Below are 22,773 nucleotides of genomic sequence, written 5' to 3'. Positions count from 1 at the left end.
TCCTTCAGTAGTTTTACAGTTACTGTTATGCAAGCCAATTGACTAGCAACATTGTTGTGTGAGTGAGAATGTCCAGTAGTAGCAGATGGTTTAATTAATTTCTCTTAATTCAATTTTTTCATTACTTTCTCTAAAGGGCAAATATCTAGTTGAGTAGCCCATGTAACATAATTGTAGATTGCTGTGGAACACTTGTAATAGACTAGTGCCTACACCCACTCTGACTAGCAATTGTTTTAGTATATTAAAGTAATTGTATTACTTATATAAATATATTATATATAAGTAATTATATATTATTAAATTAGTATATTATATTATTATGGCCTGCAATAGTTATTCCTGATCAGGAAGATGAATTCTTACAGTGTCATTCAACAAATTATTCTCAATGATGTCCAGTTACTAATTCCAATTCCATCTACAGTATAAGTTTTCCTGGCAATTTAGCAAAAGCATATGCTGTAAGCAGCAAATTCCACTATGAAGAATAAATTTATTATATATTTTTTGATTTGACTAGCCATGGCCTCCAACATTCTTACTTGTTTTATATACGAAAAAACTTTCGACAAGATGTCTTGAAAGAAGGCCTGCAATTTATTAAGTGTTAGAATTCACGAGAATTATCAAAGCAAAATATTTGGAGATGTAAAACTTTGGCCACAAAACAACACATTATAGTGGGTTTGGGAGAGACACGACACATTATGGATGGTTTGGGAGAGACACGACACATTTTGGTTGGTTTGGGTGAGACACGATCCATTATGGATGGTTTGGGAGAGACACAACACATTATGGTTGGTTTGGGAGAGACACGACACATTATGGTTGGTTTGGGTGAGACACGATCCATTATGGATGGTTTGGGAGAGACACAACACATTATGGTTGGTTTGGGAGAGACACGATACATTATGGTTGGTTTGGGTGAGACACGATCCATTATGGATGGTTTGGGAGAGACACAACACATTATGGTTGGTTTGGGAGAGACACGACACATTATGGTTGGTTTGGGTGAGACACGATCCATTATGGATGGTTTGGGAGAGACACAACACATTATGGTTGGTTTGGGAGAGACACGACACATTATGGATGGTTTGGGAGAGAGACGACACATTATGAATGGTTCGGGAGAGGCACAACACATTATGGTTGGTTTGGGAGAGACACAATACATTATGGTTGGTTTGGGAGAGACACCACACATTATGGTTGGTTTGGGAGAGACACCACACATTATGGTTGGTTTGGGAGAGACACAATACATTATGGTTGGTTTGGGAGAGACACCACACATTATGGTTGGTTTGGGTGAAACACGACACATTATGATTGGTTCGAGAGAGACGCGACACATTATGGTTGGTTTGGGTAAGTCACGACCCATTATGGATGGTTTGGGTGAAACACGACCCATTATGGATGGTTTGGGAGAGACACGACACATTATGGATGGTTTGGGAGAGACACGACACATTATGGTTGGTTTGGGAAAGACATGACCCATTACGAGCAAGAGCATGATTACCTACCAACATTCTTGGTGGCGATGTTGATGACATCATAGTGGTTGTATGGAGCTGGTGGGCCAATGGACAAGTCATGTTGGGTTTTTTGCACGAGATCCTTGTTAAACACGCTAAAATTTCTATAAAACAGACTTTTAATTTGGCAAACAATATAAAACATATTATAATAACAGTGATTTTGTGCGTGAGTTATTGAACAATTTATTAAACTTTTGTTATTTGGCAAAGTAGATGTAGTAGATCAGATTAGGCGGTCGGACTCGCTGCAGCATGAGCGGCATAAATATAGTGGCAGTATATTTCAACTAACAAGTTAAGCAGAACCAAAACAAAAAGCCGAACTCTTTTGGACTGCCATCTGAATGGTATCTATATAAGACTTGTGATAGCCTTTATGCAAATGGCGCTTTATCAAAACATCAAAATTTAGTGTTAGCCGATCAGTCACCTTCAGCCAGCCTATCACAATGAGTCATATTCATATATGTTGAGTTGGGTTGGTGAAAAGCAGCTGAAATCGTGCAGTCCTGCAATTCTTATGCAACTTGTTAAGGTTTGTGAAATGAAAACTTGTTACAATCAAATTTTACATACTCTTATGGAAGTTACTGCCAAACAAACTTTCAAGCAATGTTCAACTGATAAACAAGTGCCGCTCAAACGTTTAGCGGTGAATCTAACGTTTATGTTAACCTTTCCGGAACACGAATTAGAATCATCTCTATGCAGTATATTTGATAGCTGCTGACTGATTATTTAATAGCTAATCTTTATCAGGGCATCCATGGGTTTTATCCATAAACAAATACAAAATACACCTCGATAGAAGCCTTTTTACCTTAAACTTAACAAATAAATACCTCCATCGTTTGAGGCCCTTCGAGAAAGCAGACTCCTTGTGTTTTCCAGCAAATGTATATTTCGTACGCCTAGTAACACATAGCAGCTGTTCTGTCAAATTCAATAACATCTCCTGAAGACCTCCTCTCTCCAATGGAATATCGTTCCTTTCCCAAAATTCGTTTTTCAAATCTACATTAGAACGTTGTATCATCCTAACTTCCGCATTTCCGAACAAAAAAAAAAAAAAACTTTATGTAACAATGTAAACAGAGTTTAACGGTATTCCACGATCATTCATATGTCATCAATGTTACACAGGCAACATACGATAGAATTGAACTGAAAATATATAACGATTTTTATTAAAAATTAAAATAGAAGGAATACAACTCAGTGAGTCCAGCTCATGAGTAACATCACACAAATAATGATACAATTACATATGCCTTCTGCAGAAAGCATTTCCTGTGGCAGGTTAAAAGGTTAAATCATGCCAAACTAGTTTGATTTTGTTTCTTTTTAACAAGAAAGAATGCTAACACATGCATATTACTGTGGCAGCTGAACAGTGTGTTAACACGATGGTTAGCGGTTATCTCATTTCATCCAGTAATGCAACATTAACCACGGTAAATCAGCTAAATGGCCGCACTAAAGTGCAGGAATCTGCGGAGAAGCTCTAAATGGTTCTATACTGCAGGTGCCTGCAGGTGTTTCAGAGCATTATTAATTTTAGTATTTTACATATGAATTTTATGTTGTCACCGTAGCAATTACGCATCGTGTTCATCATTCCTCATACTTTTCTGCTCCTCTAAATCTTTCTTTTCATGTTTGCCTCGTAATATGTTTTTGTACAGAAGTTCACACAGTTTAGTAGATAGATCATGCATTGCATATCTTGAGAAGGTCTCTGTCCATGTCACATAATTATTGTCTCAATCCCACAGATCCCACCCTTAGAAGAACTCAATCACAAATATCCTACCTTGAAAAGGCCTCATTTACTAAATCATTTCCATGAAAAATGCTTCAATTCTGTACCTCTAGCAAACATCATTGCCGTGTTTTTTGACGGCACAGAAACCAGGTTTTCTTCAGCCGCTGGCAAATGTGGCTCATTCTTTCCCGGGATATCCAAAATCATGCTCTTCTTCTCCTTCACTTTTAAGTAAGGACTTTGTTTATCATCTCTCGCAGTTGCCACGGAATGACTGGATGAACTGGCATTAACTTGTATGACTGGGGTGGCCTACGGTTTCACACAAGGGTAACATTTCTTATCATACGAATCATCGGATTTTGGAAGCTTTCTAAATTTGACTGAAAATCTACTTAAACGTATTAGTTTACAAAAAGTTCTATAAAGTTCTTCACATTTTATTTGATCATAAATTGTACAATATTATAAACATTACCAAAAACAAAATTAAAATAAATATTTTATTGGTCATTAAGGTTGCGATGGCAATGTGTCCAGAAGAAGCATTCGGTTTTTATTGTTGTTGTTCTCTGCATAAAGATTAAATATGAATTCCAAGATGTTCTCAAAGTAAAGTGAAACAACATTTGTTGCAGTTTAAATATAATTGACAAACATCTTAATCTCCAGACACCAGTTTTACAGTTATTAATGCCTGCCATACAGCGTAACACTGGCTATTGAAATTTGATGGGATAGTGATATGCTCACTTGTAAACATTATAATTACTTCTCTACTACACCCAGAAAAATTAAAAAAAAATGAAATTTGATGCTTTTAGTAACTTTTTACAATAACAATTGGCCTTGAAACACTAGCATTACAAACAACTCACAACATGAACATAACAATCTTATTCAACTATGATTATCATGCCAGCAGCACCAATTTAAAATTATCCCAGTCTCCATCTTCAATAATGAAGAAAGAGCCATATTCCGTACGTCATTGGCAAAATAAAATATACAGAAAAATGCAGAAGAGAGCATTGCAAATTGCGAACATAATGCATTCAGGTACTGAGATCGTATGTCAATATACTCGCATCTCAAGGCACTATTTCCTATATAAAATCACTAAGTATAAATAAACCCATAACCGTACTGTGAAAACACCACCTAAACAGGATATTTCGGATTAAACAAGATATAAACAGGATTAAAACTTAGCTTCAAATGTGTAAAGTAAATTCATTGAAAGTAAATTCAAAGTTTCTATTATGCAGATTCACAAAAGAATGATCATGTTATTAAACTTGAGCAAACTCCTCCTTGAACAACGTAGCTTTCCAGCAACACTTACTGGCCATGCTGACACCGACACTAGCCAATGCCATAAGAGCCGGAAGAAAGTTTTTGATAATAAAGCCAGACAAGATCCCGCAGCCCGAACACTTAGAGTGCTGCAGGAGCCAGAGTAAGAGGTGGTGGAGGCCAAGCCAGTCTACACCCAGAGCTAGGACAGCAGATGCCAGGCATGAAGCAGCTGACAGAGCAGGTCAAGAAGTTGAAAGCTGAACTGACTCCCTTTTCCAAGCATGACACATAGAAACCCTTCCCGGCCTGTTGAGAGTGTTGACAAAAGGGACATGTACAAAAGCAGTGCCCCAACTTTAAGAGACCCGTGCCAGGAAACGACCAAAGGTCATGGCAGTAAAACCTGCTACTGGCCACACTTAGGCCCTGAATATGAACTGGGTGAAAAAAGAGCTAGAAGTACCCTCCCTAGCAAAAAAAACCACTCAGAAAAAGATGAGAGGAAACCAAGGTAAGAACATCAAAGGAAGCCAAACTCTGCCCCGGATCGCCAGGACTGCACACGAAACGGTCGGCCCTCTGAGATCAGGTCCTGCCTTCAAATTGGCGGAAATAGTTGACTCAAGGTTGGCCAGGGTCACACTGAGATCCCTCCATTGAACAGATGATGCACCAAGGTATGCCAAACCAGATTTCTCCACCAAGAAATTGGGCTGGGACTGCCAAGACCACACAGGAAACAGTCGGCTCTCTGAGACCTGGTTCTGTTTTAAAAGTGGCGAACACGGTCGACTAAAAGCCGGTCAAAGTCTCCCTGAGATCCCCTGACATTGAGCAAATGGCAGCCAGGAGTATGCCGAGCCAGATTTCACATCCTCAAGGAAACTGGGCTGAGGTTGCCTTGATCGCGCGCGCGAGACGATCGGCCCTCTGAGACCCGGTCCTGTTTTAGAAACAGTGTAAACGGTTGACTCCGGGCCAGCTGAGGTCCCCCTGGAAGTTGAAGGGAAAGCCCAAGAGCCGAGCAAGCCGACACGGCTGTAAGCTGAAGGACGAGGAGTGGTGGCTGCCCTGCACCAGGTCACCCAAAATAGTTCACCGGCGCCCTCTGAGCAGGAAGGAGCGCAGAAAGCCTGAATAAGAACTGACAGGATCAAGGCTGAGCCCATATGGATGGACCTGACCATGCCCAAACCAACTCGGAAGAATAAAAACCATATACAATCCCGGACTGACTTGAAAAAGGAACTTACCCTAAAAAGGATGGTTCACAGCAGTGGCCTTGCCTTAAAAGTGGCGAGCCCTGGTGAAATGGGACACCTGGGGTAAAAAGGACTAGAAAGAGCTGTAGCCACATCTGATGAGGGCTCGCCGTGAAACCTCACGCGCAGCAACTGAGGAAACAACCCGCAAAACAACACTGGGAAGAGAGCTACAGCTGCCACATCGACGGGGTTGTTACCTCACCGAGCCTAGACTAAACTTTCGGCATGTGCTAAAAAAACTGAGGAAGTTAGAAGAGGTACATGAACTTCTCCAAGTAGCCAGGTTTGCCAGGGGCCAAGCAGATAAAGAGAAACCAAGGAAAAACCAAACATTAGAAGGAAGGGGTACATCCCTACGAGCCAAGGAGCCCCTTATGCCTGCAAGAGCGCAGCCATTCATGATAACCACTCTACCGGATGAGGCAAACACTTCTGAAAAAGAGGAAACAACTTCAGAAGCGGAGGAGGAGAACGACACTCAAGGAGAGGCTGAGGAGCTTAACTAAATTCCTCTGCTGAGAAATATTGAGTATAACCCAAGCTCTCAGCCGGCATGACAAACAGCAAAATCAGATCGACACAGAGACCGGGCATGCCATACCTTCATGCACACAAATGACACGACGAAGCCTGCAACCGACCATATTAGAACCTAGCACAAAGAGAATCACAAAAGGTGTATGAAAGCAACCCCTGAAGAAGAGTAGGTCATACAGCTTGCCTACAACTTCACAGCCAATACCGCTATACAAAATGTCATCGACTATACAAGAAACTATAAAAGAACTGGACATTCCAAGAGACTGGATGATAGAGACCGCTGCAAAGCCTAGGACAGTGATAGGTTATAAGGGTAAAGAGAAAAAGAAGCCTCTACAGCTATATGACGTGGGTACTGACTTGTCGGAAAACTCTCACACTGCCAGCCCCGAGCCTGCCTTAAAAGTGGCGGTATCGGCGGGTGGTATAGAGCCTGCTTTAAAAGCTGCGACTCTTATGCCTGCCTTAAAAATGGCGGCAGAAGAAACGGCCAAAGTGGGCCACATCAGGATGCAGAAAAAGCCAGCGCCCCGGCTTCTCAGGAAAATAGCAAGAGGAGACGGACCATCATAGTCAGAACAGTCGAGTACCTGTCAGCCAAAACAATGGAACAGGTAAAACAGACGATGCAACAGAAGGGTCGGTGCAGTGCCTGTGGGTTCACCACAAACTACTGTAGGCTATTGTATGTCTGCCCGTGCACATACCAATTCACCGGGATTGATTCATGGGGCATTTTAAGAATGCACACTTCGACCAGCACGAGCTAGAAATCTATTTGGTAAGCAAACCAGTGTGGGCTCGTTTTCAAAGAGAGATGGCTGAAAACCCTTGGCTATGAGGCCTGTATTTCCTTACTAGCTGCTCAGGACCAAGCCAAGAGAAGGCCAAATGCACTAAAACCAGTCAACAATAGGGCCAAGACGACCGAAGGAGGTTTTCCAGTTAGCCTGCTCCGAACTGCCAGACTTTCTACAATGTTACGATGTCACCCAGCAAGCCAGACTATGAGCAAAAGACACAGATGAGGCAACAGACAGTTGCTAGAAGACAAGGTCCATTTGAGAAAAGACCAAGATGCAACTAAGGATATACACGATCATGCCGAGACACTTAGCCCTGACGATGAACGACTATTGACTCAGGAACTAGACTACATAGACCGTTGGAGCAAACGATACACCAGCCTAGCCAAAATACTACAGCCTTCGCCTTTACCACGGCCTACGGCACCTCCAATGGGGGAGTGCGTTGTGGCCGTAGTGAGATAGACATTGTCAGCTACATTCTAAGAAAAACTTATACTTTATTTTAGTAATCTTCGGTAGCAGTAGCTGTATGTATATCTATATTTAGTAATTTATTTTTGTCTTCCTCGTGTATTAAATATCGTCATGGCACAATTTATGCAATCATACCATTTTAATTATATATTAAATAAAGCCTTATCACAACTTATGTAAAGCTGTCATCACAAGTTTGACCATACTTATGTAATACTAGTTGTCGTAGGCTAACCATATAAAATATTGGCACATTTTCTGAGATGGCAGAGTAGCCCTTGGCTGCGACTGGGCCTGTTATATGCAAATATACATTAAAGCACTCTACTCTCATGCGTGATTATTTCTGAACCTGAAAAGGGGGAATTAGCTAGTGTGCCGTGAAAGACCGGGCAGCGTCTTTTACAATATCATATATTTCTTAGACCACTTCTCCGTAAGACAATGTTACTCATATTATGAGAGAAAACCAATATAGTACCAGTTTATCTTTGCTCATCTTTGTTTCCTTTGGCTTCTTGATTATAGTTGAAGATTTCTGTTTGAATTTTCCTAGCATGGAGGCTTTGCTGGTGACAGCCTTGCTTGAGTTCCTATAACAATCATGTGGCTATACAGGCTGCCATAAACACTAATACTCAAGGAGAAAACAATGGTGTCTCACTTCTTCGCTTCTCTTCTTTAAAAGGTGTACTATAGCGACGAGACATCGAAACAAATGTAGACCACTACTAGTGCCAAAATTAACTAAATTAAACGCAAACAAAAAGAGCATCTACTGAGGACCATTCAGTAGAGTACAAGTGCAAATGTTTGAACATATTAATCCTTTCATTTCTATCCATGTACAAATTTAGCTTTCGGCCTACTGCCAGCCATTTTATTAAAACTTGCTGATTTTGTTGCGTGATATGTATAAAATGTTTTCAATTTCAAACCCTATTTAAAGCATTTTTGTAACATATTTTATGTTGCCAACATGTTAACAAACAGCGCTACGCAAAAATTCCAATGTATCAATATCATGCGCGTTACTAAAACTATGTGAAACTACAATCGTTACGAAGCTATAACGATCCTCTACAATGTTCGCTATTCTTACAAAACTATTACTTTCGCGCAATCAGAGTCAGTGCTGTCAGTTTTATTATCTGAACATTTAATTACAGTAATTCTAAATTTGAATGGCTATTATGTAACCAATATAACTAATCCTTCATTTTCTAACTCGGGAGGTACTTGCGAAAGCCATAATAACACTGAATAGTTCGAATGTAAGAAAAACAAAATGTTCGTTTTTGAGTTGGAAATTCCCAAGCAAAGATTTAAAATTGCTTCACAAATTTAGGCTAATTTTACAGAAAAATATTCGGACAACACTGTCAATACCACAAAAGTACTAAAGATTGTTGGTTATGTTGTCAATGAATAATAACATTAAGTTACTACGCACTTGCTGGGAAATTCGCAACGATGCGCATACGGCAGTCAACCATAGATTTCGCATAAATGCGAATATAGCAGTGAAAGGGTTAAATAACGCAGTTATACAAATATTACCCTGACTATAAGAATAGCCGTAAAGATTCTAATCACCCAATATAAGGAAGTTTTGAAACCATGAAATTTTCTTCTAATCCCAACATGCCAGCGTTAGGATTATCTCTCTTTTTGCCACTGTCCGTGACGGATTAAACTGACTACGAGTCAAAAGATTAGAAAACCAATATAATTATAGCCATAAATCGACTTTGCACTAACAAACACCTACAAAAATTACATCGACAAAATTATATCGATACAACTTCAAAGATCGATTTTGTCGAGAAGGTATTACTCGTGGAAAAAAGTCAGCCCTATAGGGTCAACCACCTTATGCTAAATAGAACCGCAACACCGCAAATTAACAAATTATTATTAATTGAATTATTATCAAATTAATAAATTACTATTAACCCTTTTAAATCTGAGACCGGATATTCCGCGCAGGAGTTACGTTCTCTTCACCCTGATCCCGGTATAACCGCAGTTCTAAGTGGGCTCGGTTTAGACATAGTATACTGACTGTCCAGTAAAGCCATAGGAAAAATCATTGTTGTAATCGATGTTCAGACATTTTCGGAATAGATTACCTTTGGTTCTAACTGTCTGACGGGCGCCGTGCCATTTTTATTCATATTTTAAAAAGCAATACGCTACGAGCGTTTTTCAGCCATTTTGCTCGCGATCGTTAGTCATGGAAAGCCGTTTTTTAAATGCTTCTAACATTGCTATTAGCTCTGGGGAAGAAGATTATTCAGATGATGGGGAATATGATGACACTTTTGAAGAACATTTAGAAGAACAAGGTGAGTACAAGTTCTAGTAATTATTAGAAATGAAAAATAATTTAGCTGATCAAAATATATTTATTTTATCGTTTCCATAGCAACGCCGCAGCTGTCAATCGAGTGAAAGAGATTGGGAGATTTATAGCCAGTTACAGTTAGTTTGATGATTTATTTTGTGTATGTGAATATTCTGCTATTAAATTGATCCAGTGATTAGGAACTAGGAGTTGAAGTAGTTTTAGTGGAATCAGTTGCATGCATGAAACACTAAATACCATGATCCTTACATTGCATTTAGGTGAGGATGTAGGAGTTGAGCATGGACCAAGAGCCTCAACACCTCAAGTAGATCATTCTAGCAGTAATGACGTGGACATGGCATATATGACTAATGAGGATGAATCTAGTACAAGATCAGAACATGGTATGTTTTTACATGAAATGTTTGTTTCAATTGTATGACTTATGGTAGTACCTTCGTGATAGTTTCTTATATTAGTTTCAAATCATAATGCAGGTGATGGTGATGGCACGCGTGGAGGAAGTCGTGGTAGGGGTCGTGGAAGTGGGGCTCTCGGTGGTGGACAACGTGGAAGGAGAGGACGTGGTCAAATAGGTGCAGATAGAACTCACGGTGGCACTGGAGCTCCCCAAACTCAACAAGGTACATGCAGGTGTTATGATTGCTTACCTATACTGCCCAGATCTGACAAAGCATAGTAACTCAAATTTCTGTAAAATATTTCCTTTCCAATATTTTACGGAATAATTAATGAAAAGATAATTACATTTTATGTTCAAATTGTAATTCCACATGTGTGTTTTTTACCCTATCTTCTCTATAATCCAATTATTTCAAAATGCCACTGCTACTGTGTAGAAAAAAGTAAAAAGTTCATCATAGTGAAAAATATGAGAATTTGAGTTGCCGTGTTTTGTCAGATCTGGGCAGTATAATGCTTTTCATGTATGTTGTGTATAATGTTTGACTAGTAATGCATTATTACACAGCAGTTGTGTTAGTATTTTCGATTTTGATTTAGGTGGATGGCAATGGCAGAAAAATACTCCCCAGCAGAACCGCGAAATCCCATTTAGTGGCACTCCTGGTCTGAAAGTTCGTATGCCTCAAGATGCATCACTTCTAGATTATTTCAAGCTGTTTTTGACTGACGAAATTATGAATTTGATCCTAGTAGAGACAAACCGATTTGGAAACTCCAAACACCAGAACTGGCAGCCAATCAACATGAACGATCTTCAGAGATTCTTTGCTCTCATCATGCTGACTGACATAATCAAAAAACCTACACTTCAGTCATATTTCAGCACTGATCCCAAACTGGCCACCCCACTTTTTAACAGCGTGATGTCATGAGACAAATTCATGAAAATCTTGAATGGCCTGCACTTTGTGGATAATGATTTGGCGCCCACCAGTCGTATCCACCGCATCTCTCCAATAATTCACCTACTAAATCGTAGATTTGAGAGCGTTTATAGACCTAAAAAGCACATAGCGATTGATGAGACATTGCTGCTGTTCAAAGGTCGCCTGATTTTTAAGCAGTATACACCAAAGAAAAGAGCAAGGTTTGGTATGAAAGGCTATGTTTTAGCGGAAAGTGACACCGGCTATGTCTGTCGATATTCACTATACCAAGGTCGGGATAGAGAGAATGCTGACATTTCACAAGGCGTAGCACACAGAATCGTCTTGGATATGATGGACGGGTTTCTCAACAACGGCCATGAACTTGTCATGGACAACTGGTACACAAGCCCTCAGTTGCTGAAGGAATTATATGAACGAGGAAAATATGCGTATGGAACCCTCCGTTCCAACAGAAAGCATGTGCCAAAAGATATTAAAAATTTTACATCAAATCAACCACTCGCTAAAGGCCAGTCACAATACTTCATCTGTCCACCAGTGTTGACCAGCTGCCGGCGAGATAAAAACTTTATTGTATTTGGCTCTAACAAACATTCTGATTTTATTCTTAAAACCCTAGAAAAAAGAACATGGAATGACAGGGAGATAGTTAAACCCGGGCCAATTATCGACTACAATAAGTACATGGGTGGTGTAGATTTGGCAGATCAGTGCATCAAATATTATAACATGGATCGCCGTAGTTTGAAGTGGTACAAAAAGCTTTTTTTTCACTTATTGGACATTGCCACACACAACACACATGTAGTTTACAAGCAGAACACTGGTACAACAATTTCTGCGCTTGATTTTCGGCTCAAACTGGTCGATCTCCTCCTGAATGAAGCTGGACCAGACCCTACATGCACTGGCGGCCAGCGTGGAAGACCACGGTCAATCGGCACTGATCTTGCTAGTCTAAACACGAATCACCATTTTCCATCTTTCAACCCAGCAACAAGCAGTAGAGGAAATCCAGTTGCCCGTCGATGTCGTGTGTGTAATGCTTCAAGGCACAGAACAGCCGGTAGCACTGATCGGAAACGAGTAGAAACTAAATATTGTTGTGCCGAGTGCGGCAATATACCCCTCTGCCCAGTGCCATGTTTCCGGCGCTGGCATACTGAACGCGATTTGCAATAAATGTTTTTTTGTGTAAATGTATTTTGTTGTAAAGAGAATAAGTGAATAACTAAAAATTTCAATTTAAATCCTTTAAAACATTGTGCTGTCAATAATGTCTGGTAAGATGTGATATCTCTGCTAATTGTCCAATTGAAGTTTCTGTACTTATTTTGCTGTATCTTTTGATCTAGTATATATTTTGCTGTGATTTTTTGTGAGCTTACTCATAACATACCTAAGCAGTATCTGATAAAGTTTCATTGTGATGTAACACTTTAAAAAGCATATCATTCTTGCAAAGTTGCCATACTTGAAGCGCTGTACGAAGCCTCCTGCACTATCTGTAATTTTGTACAATGTTGAAAAAGAATTATAGCTCAACAAGCAATACAGTCTGGTGGGAAAATATGACAGCTTTCTAATGCAAAAGACTAGAACAAAATCTGACCATCTTAGACTAAGCAATCACAGTTTTAATGCGCACTTGTTTTGATATCGCAATTGCATGAAAAGTTAATTAGTCATAGCAGGACAGTTGATGCGTTCATAATTAGATTGGAAAGGGTTAATTAACAGGGCATCACAAATTAATAAATACGGAAGACAGTTTGTACATACATAATGCTAAAACATGTATTGCTGCTACTTACCTCAACACACTGTTTGCATTATCGCTACAGCCGATGCAGAAAAGACGTCATCGATAGAATTAAAAAAGATCACCCTACATGTAGATAGGACCAACCGATAATTACAGCAACTTGAAATCTTTAGTTTATGATCCCTTCCTAGCCTAGTAGATTGCTAGCTATATTGAGCAATAAATAACTAGCTACATTGGGCAATAGATAGCTAGCTATAATTGGCCTAAATTGAAGCTTGCTACACAAGTTAAAAAATGCTGGAAAACATGTATGTCACCTAGCTGACACGCGAGATAATGCTGACAGTCACTCTGAACTCTGTGTATAAGGTAACAGTACTTCTCATGTGTATTCATAGGTAGGCATGATAACTCCTTACTTGGCGAGTCTGGCTTTGCTGCTCTGGTGGAGCTTGTACTCATGAAGATTGTAGTGAGTGTATGCTGGCACCGGCAGCCGTTGACAGGCAGTGGCCAGGTTTAGGAGCTTTCTCACTGCAAGACCTGCAAAAACAACTACTGTCAATGTGTAAATGAAGCAAAAAGCTTGCAAATTAATAGTAACTACATGCTTAGTAATACTAGTACTATTATATTACTAGATGAATGCCTGGCATTGAACAAGTAATAAAAAAGGTTTTGGGAAAGAAAATTTATTTTTATTCACCATATAAAACATTTAACATTCTAACTTGTAAATGAAGGCGTTTGTTTATTTTTGTGTGTGTCCAGTCAATGCATAATTCAAATAGCCTATTTAAAAGCTCGAGGCATAGCTAAAACAGATTGTTGAAAACATTTCTTACTTTTTATTCTACACAATTGTTCCAGATCTAAAACAGCTTATAAACAGTGGCAGGTTATGCAGTTGCCATTAGCTAAGTTTTTTACCCCATGAGTTGGAGTAACTTAAGCTAGTAACTTAAGTGATTGAAGTAGTTGTAGTAGTAACTTAAGAAGCTGGGAATAATTGTGCTTACAAGCGATACACATCACGATACTGTGATGGATGGTGCCCCCTTCCATTTAGCCAAGCTTAGCCCAGCCCAGCCAAGCCAAGCCCAAGCCAAGCCAGAGCCGTGCTGAGTCAAGACCGAGCCGGGCCGAGTCGTGCCGGGTACAACCAAGTAGAACGAAGGCGGAGCTTACTAGCCATATAAGCTCGAATATTTGTGTAGAAGAGCAGAGCTGTTCTGGGCCTGTTCCTTGCCTGTTACTTGAGCATTCTTGTACAACTTATGAACTAAGCAGAAAACTTATGTATAAACTCATGCACCGAGTCTTGCACTATTGGAGGAAAGTGAAGGTCGCACAAAACCATTACACTGGTGGCAGCAGTGGGATCGCTGACGATCCCGAGAACTCTACCACAGGACTCGCATCAGGATCACTGGACACTGCGAGGATCACTGGACTCTGTATAAACTGGCTGCCTGAAAAACGGTAACACTGCTCCTACTGAAAGAACTTCCTGACAACAGGAAGAAACCCAGAGAGCTGTGGAAAGCCCTGCGGTATTGGACCCAGTAGATGCACTGCTCTAGGAGCAGAAACCTACTAAAGGCTCCGACAGGACTTACCTGAGGAGGCAGCCTCTTCCTACTGGAAGAACCTCTTGACAACAGAAAGAAACCCAGAGAGAGCTGTGGAAATCCCTGCGGTATCGGACCCAGTAGATGCACTGCTCCGAGAGCAGAAACCTACTAAAGGCTTTGACAGGACTTACCTAAGGAGGTAGCGTGCTCCTACTGAAAGAACTTCCTATGGAAAGAAACCCAGAGAGAGCTGCGGAAAGCCCTGCGGTATCGGACCCAGTAGATGCACTGCTCCGGGAGCAGAAACCTACTAAAGGCTCCGACAGGACTTGCCTGAGGAGGCAGCGAGTTCCTACCAGAAGAACTTCATACAGGAAGAAACCTGGAAAGAAGCTAACAGCCACGGACACAGTAGATGCACTGCTCCGGGAAGAGAGCAGAAACCCACTGAATGCCAGACATGGCCAATAGGATAGCAAGAAGTGCTGATCCGGGGCCCGAGCAAATAGTAAAGGCACTAAAATGGGTACTACTGATGCCAAAGGCTACGAAACTGGCACCACGTTTTAGGACTCCCCAGTACACTGGAAAGAAAGATGTGGAGTACTTCATTGCTCGCTTCATGGAGGTAGCCGACGCCAAACAGTGGACGAAAGGAGCAACCCTATTGCATCTCCGGGAAGCACTGGGCGAACAGGCTGAGGACGGGCCGAGGACCAGGAGGCCAATTTCAATGCCTTCCGGGCAAGATTCAGGCTATCCACCAGGCAGGCGCTAAACTAGCTAAACGCCCTTAGGCGAGAGGAAAGGACGACACTTCAGCAGCATGCTATGGAGGTCGAGAGGTTGGTACGTATTGCGTGCGGGGACCTGCCGAATCGACGCCGGAATGGTATGGCTATGGAGACCTTCTGCAGCTCACTAAGGGATTCTGCCCTGCAGCGACATCTGTTGGCCGTACATACGCCCACGCTAACTGACGCTGTACGAGCCGGGAACGACTACCTTCAGATCCAAGCAGGCGAGCGTAAATCCACCGGATCTTAGGTATGAACCCTGGAGGGAGGAACCTCCGACCAGGTGAATGTCGGCCGAAACCGATGTTATAGGACGACTAGCCCGGCTGGTCCAAACTCTCACGGACAAGGTGGAATGGCTCCAGGAGCAAGTTCGCACTCCAACTGAGAGGAGCCAGCCAGCTACCCTTTGCTGGAGTTGTGGGCAACCAGGGCACGTACGGAAAAGTTGCCCAAGCTACACCAAACCGGCTTCGGGAAACGAAGAACGGCGACAGCAGTAGCTATTGGCTGTGACAAGGTCAAACAACCCCGGAAACACAATAGGACTACACGGAATTCAGTGACAGCCGACGGTTAGTCTCAACCAGCAAGGACTAGGCCGAGGAAAATTCGTGCACAGGAAAGGCCTATGGAGACACGAAACTACTACCATTCTTTGAGTGAGGCCAATCTGGACGTTCCCACTGTTCCGGATACCGCCTACGCCCCTCCGTGCGAACGGTAGGGACATCGCCCAAAGCCAAGGATGGTGACCCCCAAATGCCCTCCACCCCAAACAGCGAGAGCCACCCCCACTAAACCAGATGGTCGGAAGCCTGCCTTGAAGGCGGCAGGGTCAACCCCTTCTCCGCCTTGGGAATGGCAATCACAGGAGCCGCGGGTATACCCCGGACGTGGGACGGCTCGACCCCGTCCCACAGCAGAAAGGAAGGCTCCCAGGCCTCCCGGAAGATGTCTTGGAAGACACCACCAGGGCCCAAGCCCTCAGCCGACCTCACTCCACCAGCTAGTTCCTCCCAGGAAGAGTAGAGGGGCGGCCCATCCCTTTTAGACACAGGATGCACCATAAACCTGATCAATAAGCAGGTCTTTGACCGATTGCCAGGAGCCATACGGGACCAACTCGAGGAGAGTGACAGCCATGGACTATTGGCTGACGGAACACGGCTCCCTTCCTACGGGATAATCTGTCTGGCCATCCGCCTGATAGATGTAAAGATAGAGGAAGTCTTTGTGGTTAGCCGTCTGAGCGAGGATGCCATTCTCTCAAATTTGAGCAACCGGTGGTCTGAGTGGATGGCAGACAGCTAGTTTGCACCGATTGACATGGGCAGCTGCTACAGAGCAAAGAACAGGTGATAATGGGGTAGTGGTTCCTGCCCGAACAGAAATGGCAATACATTGTCGCATCACTATGCGAAATTACTGCCCCATGGAACTGATCGAAGGATTTCCCGACGCACTTCCGATAGCAAGTAGATTGAATCAGCCGGGACCCAGAGGGCAAGTCATCACCCGCTGCATGAATGCTACGGAGCGGCCATTGACTTTCCGGTCTGGATCCACTATCGGCACTTCCACGGGAGTGGAAACCCCGCGGATCAAAGAGGATGATTCCTTACTGTGTGACGCCGGTCCGACTTCGATCAATGGAGTGCCGGCTCACCTTGAGGAATTGTTCCAGGCGGGCCGGCCAGACTGTGAGGGGACGGGTTGAACGGCGAGGTTGGCTTTCTTGCTGAGTCGATATGCCACCGTGTTCAGTACGGGTGACAACGACGTAGGAAGGACCACTGGGGTGAAACATTCCATTCTACTTGAGGGCACCCGGCCAATCCGGCAACCCCCCCCCACAGACTTGAACCGGAGAAGGAGGCCGAGGGTGAAAGGCAGGTCCAGGATCTGCTCAAGCGGGGGCTTATCGAGCCAGCCAGAGGAGCTCCCCTGTGGTGTTGGTCCGGAAGAAGGATGGGAAGTGGCGCTTCTGCATTGACAACCGGCGTTTAAACGCTGTCGCCGATCAGGACGTTTACCCTGTACCCAGGATCGACAACATCTTGGACGCCCTGTCCAACAGCCGCTGTTTCAGCACGCTCGACCTGGTGAGCGAGTACTGGCAGGCACCCCTGAATGCAGAGGCACAGGAGAAGTCGGCCTTCTCGACACGGTCCGGATTATGGAAATGGAAGGTGTCGCCTTTCGGACTGACATCCGCCCCCCGCCACCTTCCAAAGACTCATGGAACGGGTTCTACACGACCTCCACTAAAGAACGCTGCTACTATATCTGGATGATATTATAGTCATTGCCCCGGAATTCGATACGCATCTGCATCGGCTGGAGGAGGTCTTCCAGAGACTCCACAAGGGCGGACTGAAGTTAAAGCCATCCAAGTGCAAACTATTGTAACCCCAGGTCCGCTAGCTGGGCCACATAGTAAGCCAGGACGGAGTCTCTACAGACCCCGGACAAGGTGAAGGCAGTCATGGAATGGCCAAGCCCACGCAGAGTAAAAAGACTCCAAAGATTCCTCGGGACGTTCGGCTACTACCGACAATATATCCCAGAGTTTGCCACTATAGAGCATCCCTTGCACCGACTGACTGCGAAAGGAGAGCCCTGGAAATGGACAGAAGGGGAACAGATCGCCTTCAACGCGCTGAAGGATAGTATCAGCCCCACCCCGATCTTGAGCTACCTGAATCCCCAGAGGCAGTACATCCTGGATACAGACGCCAGCGGATGTGGAGTGGGGGCCGTACTGTCCCAAGTACAGGAGGGCTGCGAGAGTCATTGCCTAATACAGCAAGACCCTCACCCCCTCGGAACGCAATTACTGCGTCACTCGACGGGAGCTACTTGCGGTAGTAAAGGCAGTTAGGCACTTTTGGCCGTATTTGTATTGCCCGGAGTTCCTTCTACGGAAAGACCACGCGTCACTCCGGTGGCTATGCAGGAGGAGGGAACCCTCGAACCAAGTAGCCCGGTGGCTAGAGATCCTGGCTGAGTTCCGCTACGTCCTGGAGCATCGGTCAGAGGCTCGCCACGGAAATGCAGATGGGTTGAGCAGGCAAACCTGCGAGGACTGCCGGCAATGTGCTAGCATTGAGCAGAGGGACAGGGGCCCCTCACGAAAAGAGTTGGCAAAAGAACAAGAGCCGTTAGCGGCATGGGTACCGACCAGTTGTCCGGATGGGACTCTCGCTCTCTACAGGGCTGGATCGACCCTGGGCAACGTCGCATACCCCAGAGGGCCGGCCGGCAATTCGCATGGGACTCGCATCCCTCCCCAACAGTGGCGGGATTGAACCTGGGTGCCGGAGGTGTCTCCGAGGGACTACCAGCCACACCATGGATAACAGGACCAAAGGGTTAGCTGGCAAGGACACAGGCCACCGGACAAGTACCAGTGACCATCATGTATCGTGTCATCGCCACAGGAAAAGAGGTGCCAGCGGAACACCTGGAAGTCAGGAGCAGAGAGCTGGATATCCTGCATCACATGCGAGGCTCTCCGCGCATACAACAGGACAGCGTGCTGGAAGCGCGCATAGCCCCACAGGGCCACACCATATGGTGCGCCATCTGCCCCCGGCCATGCAGGAGAACACGGTGTGGCAAACGCACGCCCTGGCTCACTCTGGGGTGGGAAGAACGATAAGCCGCCTCCAGCTGACTTGGTACTGGCCCGGACTGACGGCCACAGTCAGACTGCTCATCAGGAGTTGTGAGGTGTGCCCTTCTGCAAAGCATGAAGGGACAAAGGCGGCCAGAGGGAAAAGAAGGCTCTACGCCGGACGACCCTGGCAGAAAGTGGCAGTGGACCTGGTGGGGCCATTTCTGGTCATGCCTAGGGGGAACAAGTGGGTGCTGGTCCTCACCGACCACTTCACCCAATGGCAGGACGCACTGGCCCTACCTGACGCCACGGCCCCGGTGGTCGCAAACGCACTGGATGAGCGGTTCTTCTGGTACCTGGGGTTACAAAAGCAGATTCACGTGGACCAGAGGGCGCAGTTTGAGAGCCAACTGATGGCCGAACTGTGCCAACTCTGGAATGTGGAGAAAACTCATACGACTCCTTATCATCCAACGGAATCATTGAACGGAACCATCGGGGACTCGGAGACTCCTTGAGGGCACTACTCCTGGCCCGTGGACAGGACGAGTGGGACCTGCTGCTTCCCCAGCTGATGAGGGCACTCCCACCCCTCCGCAACTGGAGAGACAGCCAACATGTTGATGTTGGGGCGGGAGCTGAGGTTGCCGGACCAGCTGGAAAGCCAGCCACCACTAACCGAGTTATTTCCTGCCCACTCCGGGAGAAAATCCGGCCGGACCGGAGGAAGGAGAAAGCCAAAGACGCCCTCTGAGTTCCGAGGAAATAATTCCGGCCACACGGGAAAAAGTTCCAGGAGAACGTGAAGCAAACCCGGTGGAGACTGAAGAGACCACAACACCAGATCTCATCAACCCTGCAATCCAATCAACTTTGGTCCGGCACAATCCGAGGCCAGCCCGAACAACTAGAAAGTCGAAACGGTACGGAGATGGTGTATGTTATTCTATGGAATTGCCGAAAAACGGTCTGGAGGTCATGCAGGAAAGTTGTAAAACGGTTCTCACGAACGCAACCAAGGATTTTCTTTTAAAGTACTTATTTACTCTGGATGACATCAGAGCACTGGAAAAGATGGATAGCGAAGGCAACACATCACTGCAGAACTTACTGACTTGGTCACAATTAGCTTGAAAGAAGCTGGAAAAGGAATGGAGAGGCCAACACCGGCAAACGAGGTGGCCTAAAAGGGGGACGACACGGAGCTGGATATGACACGACAACCAGATTCTGCCGTATTAGAAATTACTGAAGGAGCAAAGGCGTTGTTAGATGCAACCCTAACCGAGGAGAGAGGGAAGGATCTGCTCAACAAGGCCATGCCAGAAAAGGTGGAAGAGAAGTGCCGGGTGGCTGCTGTGGGCACTAAGAGGAGACGAGTCAGCCTCCCCTCACCGGAGTTGTCCTCTTCTCCGCCAGCTGTTACTGTTAGAGAAAGCACGCCCGTAAGAGAGCGGGACCCAGAGGAAACCAGGCCACGGAAAAAGACGATAGTAAGGACTATCAAATACCTGTCTTCCCGGACGGTCTCACGAGCAGAGGAACAGGTGAAGGACGGAAGTTGTTGGATCTGCCAGTTTACAACCAGCACCCAGCGGATCCGCTTTCATGTCCTACAACACTCTGCCGTGTTTGGGTGCCCCTGTGACTGGCAGCACGTGTCGAGAGACCAAATGCTAATACACCACGCTACTCACCAACAGGGAAGAGTGGAGCCGGTGGTGTATTTGGTCAACTAGGACTCCTGGGAGCAGTTCTGTCAGGAGAACAGGAGGGGATCTCTGACGATGGCTGCCTGCACTCCCACTACTAGAGGAAGGAGGCGCCGTAGCCCGCAAAGAGGAGTCCAGCAGGCCAGGACTCAGCTGTACTCCCCAGCCCGGGCCCGCCCAACCTCGACCAAGAGGAGCCGGACGGCCTTCGATTCTGCCGGGTCACGCACGCTGGCCGAGATAGTGGGACAGACTCCAGCTAGCCAGACGCTCCTGCAGACACAGCCCAGCCGGGCTTGGTTATTGGCACAAGACGCCCAGGAGTGGACAAGGGCTGCCGAGATGATGCAGACGGTCTTACGGCAAGGACACTGGAAGGGCCGGGAGCGCCAGCTACTGCTGGAGGAGGTGGAGCGCCTCCGCTATGGAGCCCGCCAACATGAGGCCTTGGCCCCACTGGTGCTCCCTCAGAACATAAATTGGAGACCTTAGTCGCCAATGGAGGGGAGTGTGTAGCAGATGGCGTCCTCTTACATTTAGCCAAGCCCAGCCAAGGCCAAGCCAAGCCAGTGCCGTGCCAAGACCGAACCGGGCCGAGCTGTGCCGGGTCCAGCCAAGTAGAACAAAGGCAGAGCTTACTAGCTATATAAGCTCGAATATTTGTGTAAAAGAGCAGAGCTGTTCTGGGCCTGATCATTGGCTGTTACCTGAGCATTCTTGTACAACTTATGAACTAAGCAGAAAATACATGTATAAACTCATGCACCGAGTCTTGTACTAGTGGAGGAAAGTGAAGGTCGCACAAAACCTTTACAATATCTCACATCGCATCACACTGCAAGCAATATTTTTGGGGAAGTCTGGGCATGTAGTTTTCTTCTAGTAGTTTTAGTTTGCGTCTATAGGTTCAAGTGCTGCAAGCACGCGTATTTTAACAAGTCGCTAAACTGTATATACGACAGACAAACAAACCAACACCTAGATTTATATATATATATAGACTAGCTGTATTACCCGGTGTTAATAAAAAAATTCTGGGCAGAAAATTTATTTGTTTTCAACATATAACAACATTTGCCATTCTAACTTTCACACTGCATATCATGAGAAAAGTGTTTTGTTTAGTTGAAATGAATTAGGAGATAAAAAACAACTATAAAAGTTTTCAAGTTTTATCAAACAACTGAAACTTTCAAACTTCATAACTTAAAAGAAGTGCTTCGTTTAAATAAATTAGGAGCAAAGATAAAAATGTAAAGGTGTTTAAATGTGAAAACATTAGCAAGTAATGGCTAAATATAGTCTGTTTTGCTACTATTAAAATGAAAAATTATTTGGTACACAATTATATGATTTTAGTTCGTTCCCGTGTTGGCATGCAAAAATTAGCATGCAAAAATTGCCATGCAAAAGTTGGCATTCCAATTTTGCCATGCAAAATTGTCGTAGGCTATAGACATATATACAGTCATACTTCGACTTACGAGCTTAATGCATTCCGAGACTGAGCTTGTATGTCAATTTACTCGCATGTTGGTGCAATTTATTTATATATAGAACGATTAAATATATATTGATTGGTTTCCATACTCTAAAAAATGCAAATAAAACACTCAAAACAAGATATTGTAACAGAAAGAACATGTTAGTTATTGTCCTAACTTACCACATGCTTTCAAAAAGCAACAAACAAAACATGATGCAAGGAAATATGATTAATTAAAATGTAAAATTAAATACATACAGTAGCAGCTAACGCTAGCATTTACCAGGAAGAGAGATATAAGTGTTATCCTTCATTACAACAGTTGAATTTGATAAATTTGGATTTTATCAAATTTTTGAAAAACAAACTTAGAAGCA

General features: G+C 44.3%; 1 protein-coding gene across 1 annotated transcript; it reads left to right on the top strand.

Moving 5' to 3' along the window:
* The first annotated feature begins 710 nt into the window (after positions 1–710).
* On the top strand, positions 711–1,514 carry LOC137394433 (uncharacterized PPE family protein PPE21-like). The gene has a single exon (XM_068081154.1). It carries the CDS (start codon positions 711–713, stop codon positions 1,512–1,514), a length of 804 nt encoding a protein of 267 aa, XP_067937255.1.
* The last annotated feature ends 21,259 nt before the right edge of the window (positions 1,515–22,773 follow it).

Source organism: Watersipora subatra, chromosome 4, assembly GCF_963576615.1.
Source record: "Watersipora subatra chromosome 4, tzWatSuba1.1, whole genome shotgun sequence".
Lineage (NCBI taxonomy): Eukaryota > Metazoa > Bryozoa > Gymnolaemata > Cheilostomatida > Watersiporidae > Watersipora > Watersipora subatra.
This window is presented reverse-complemented; position numbering and strand designations above follow the sequence as displayed.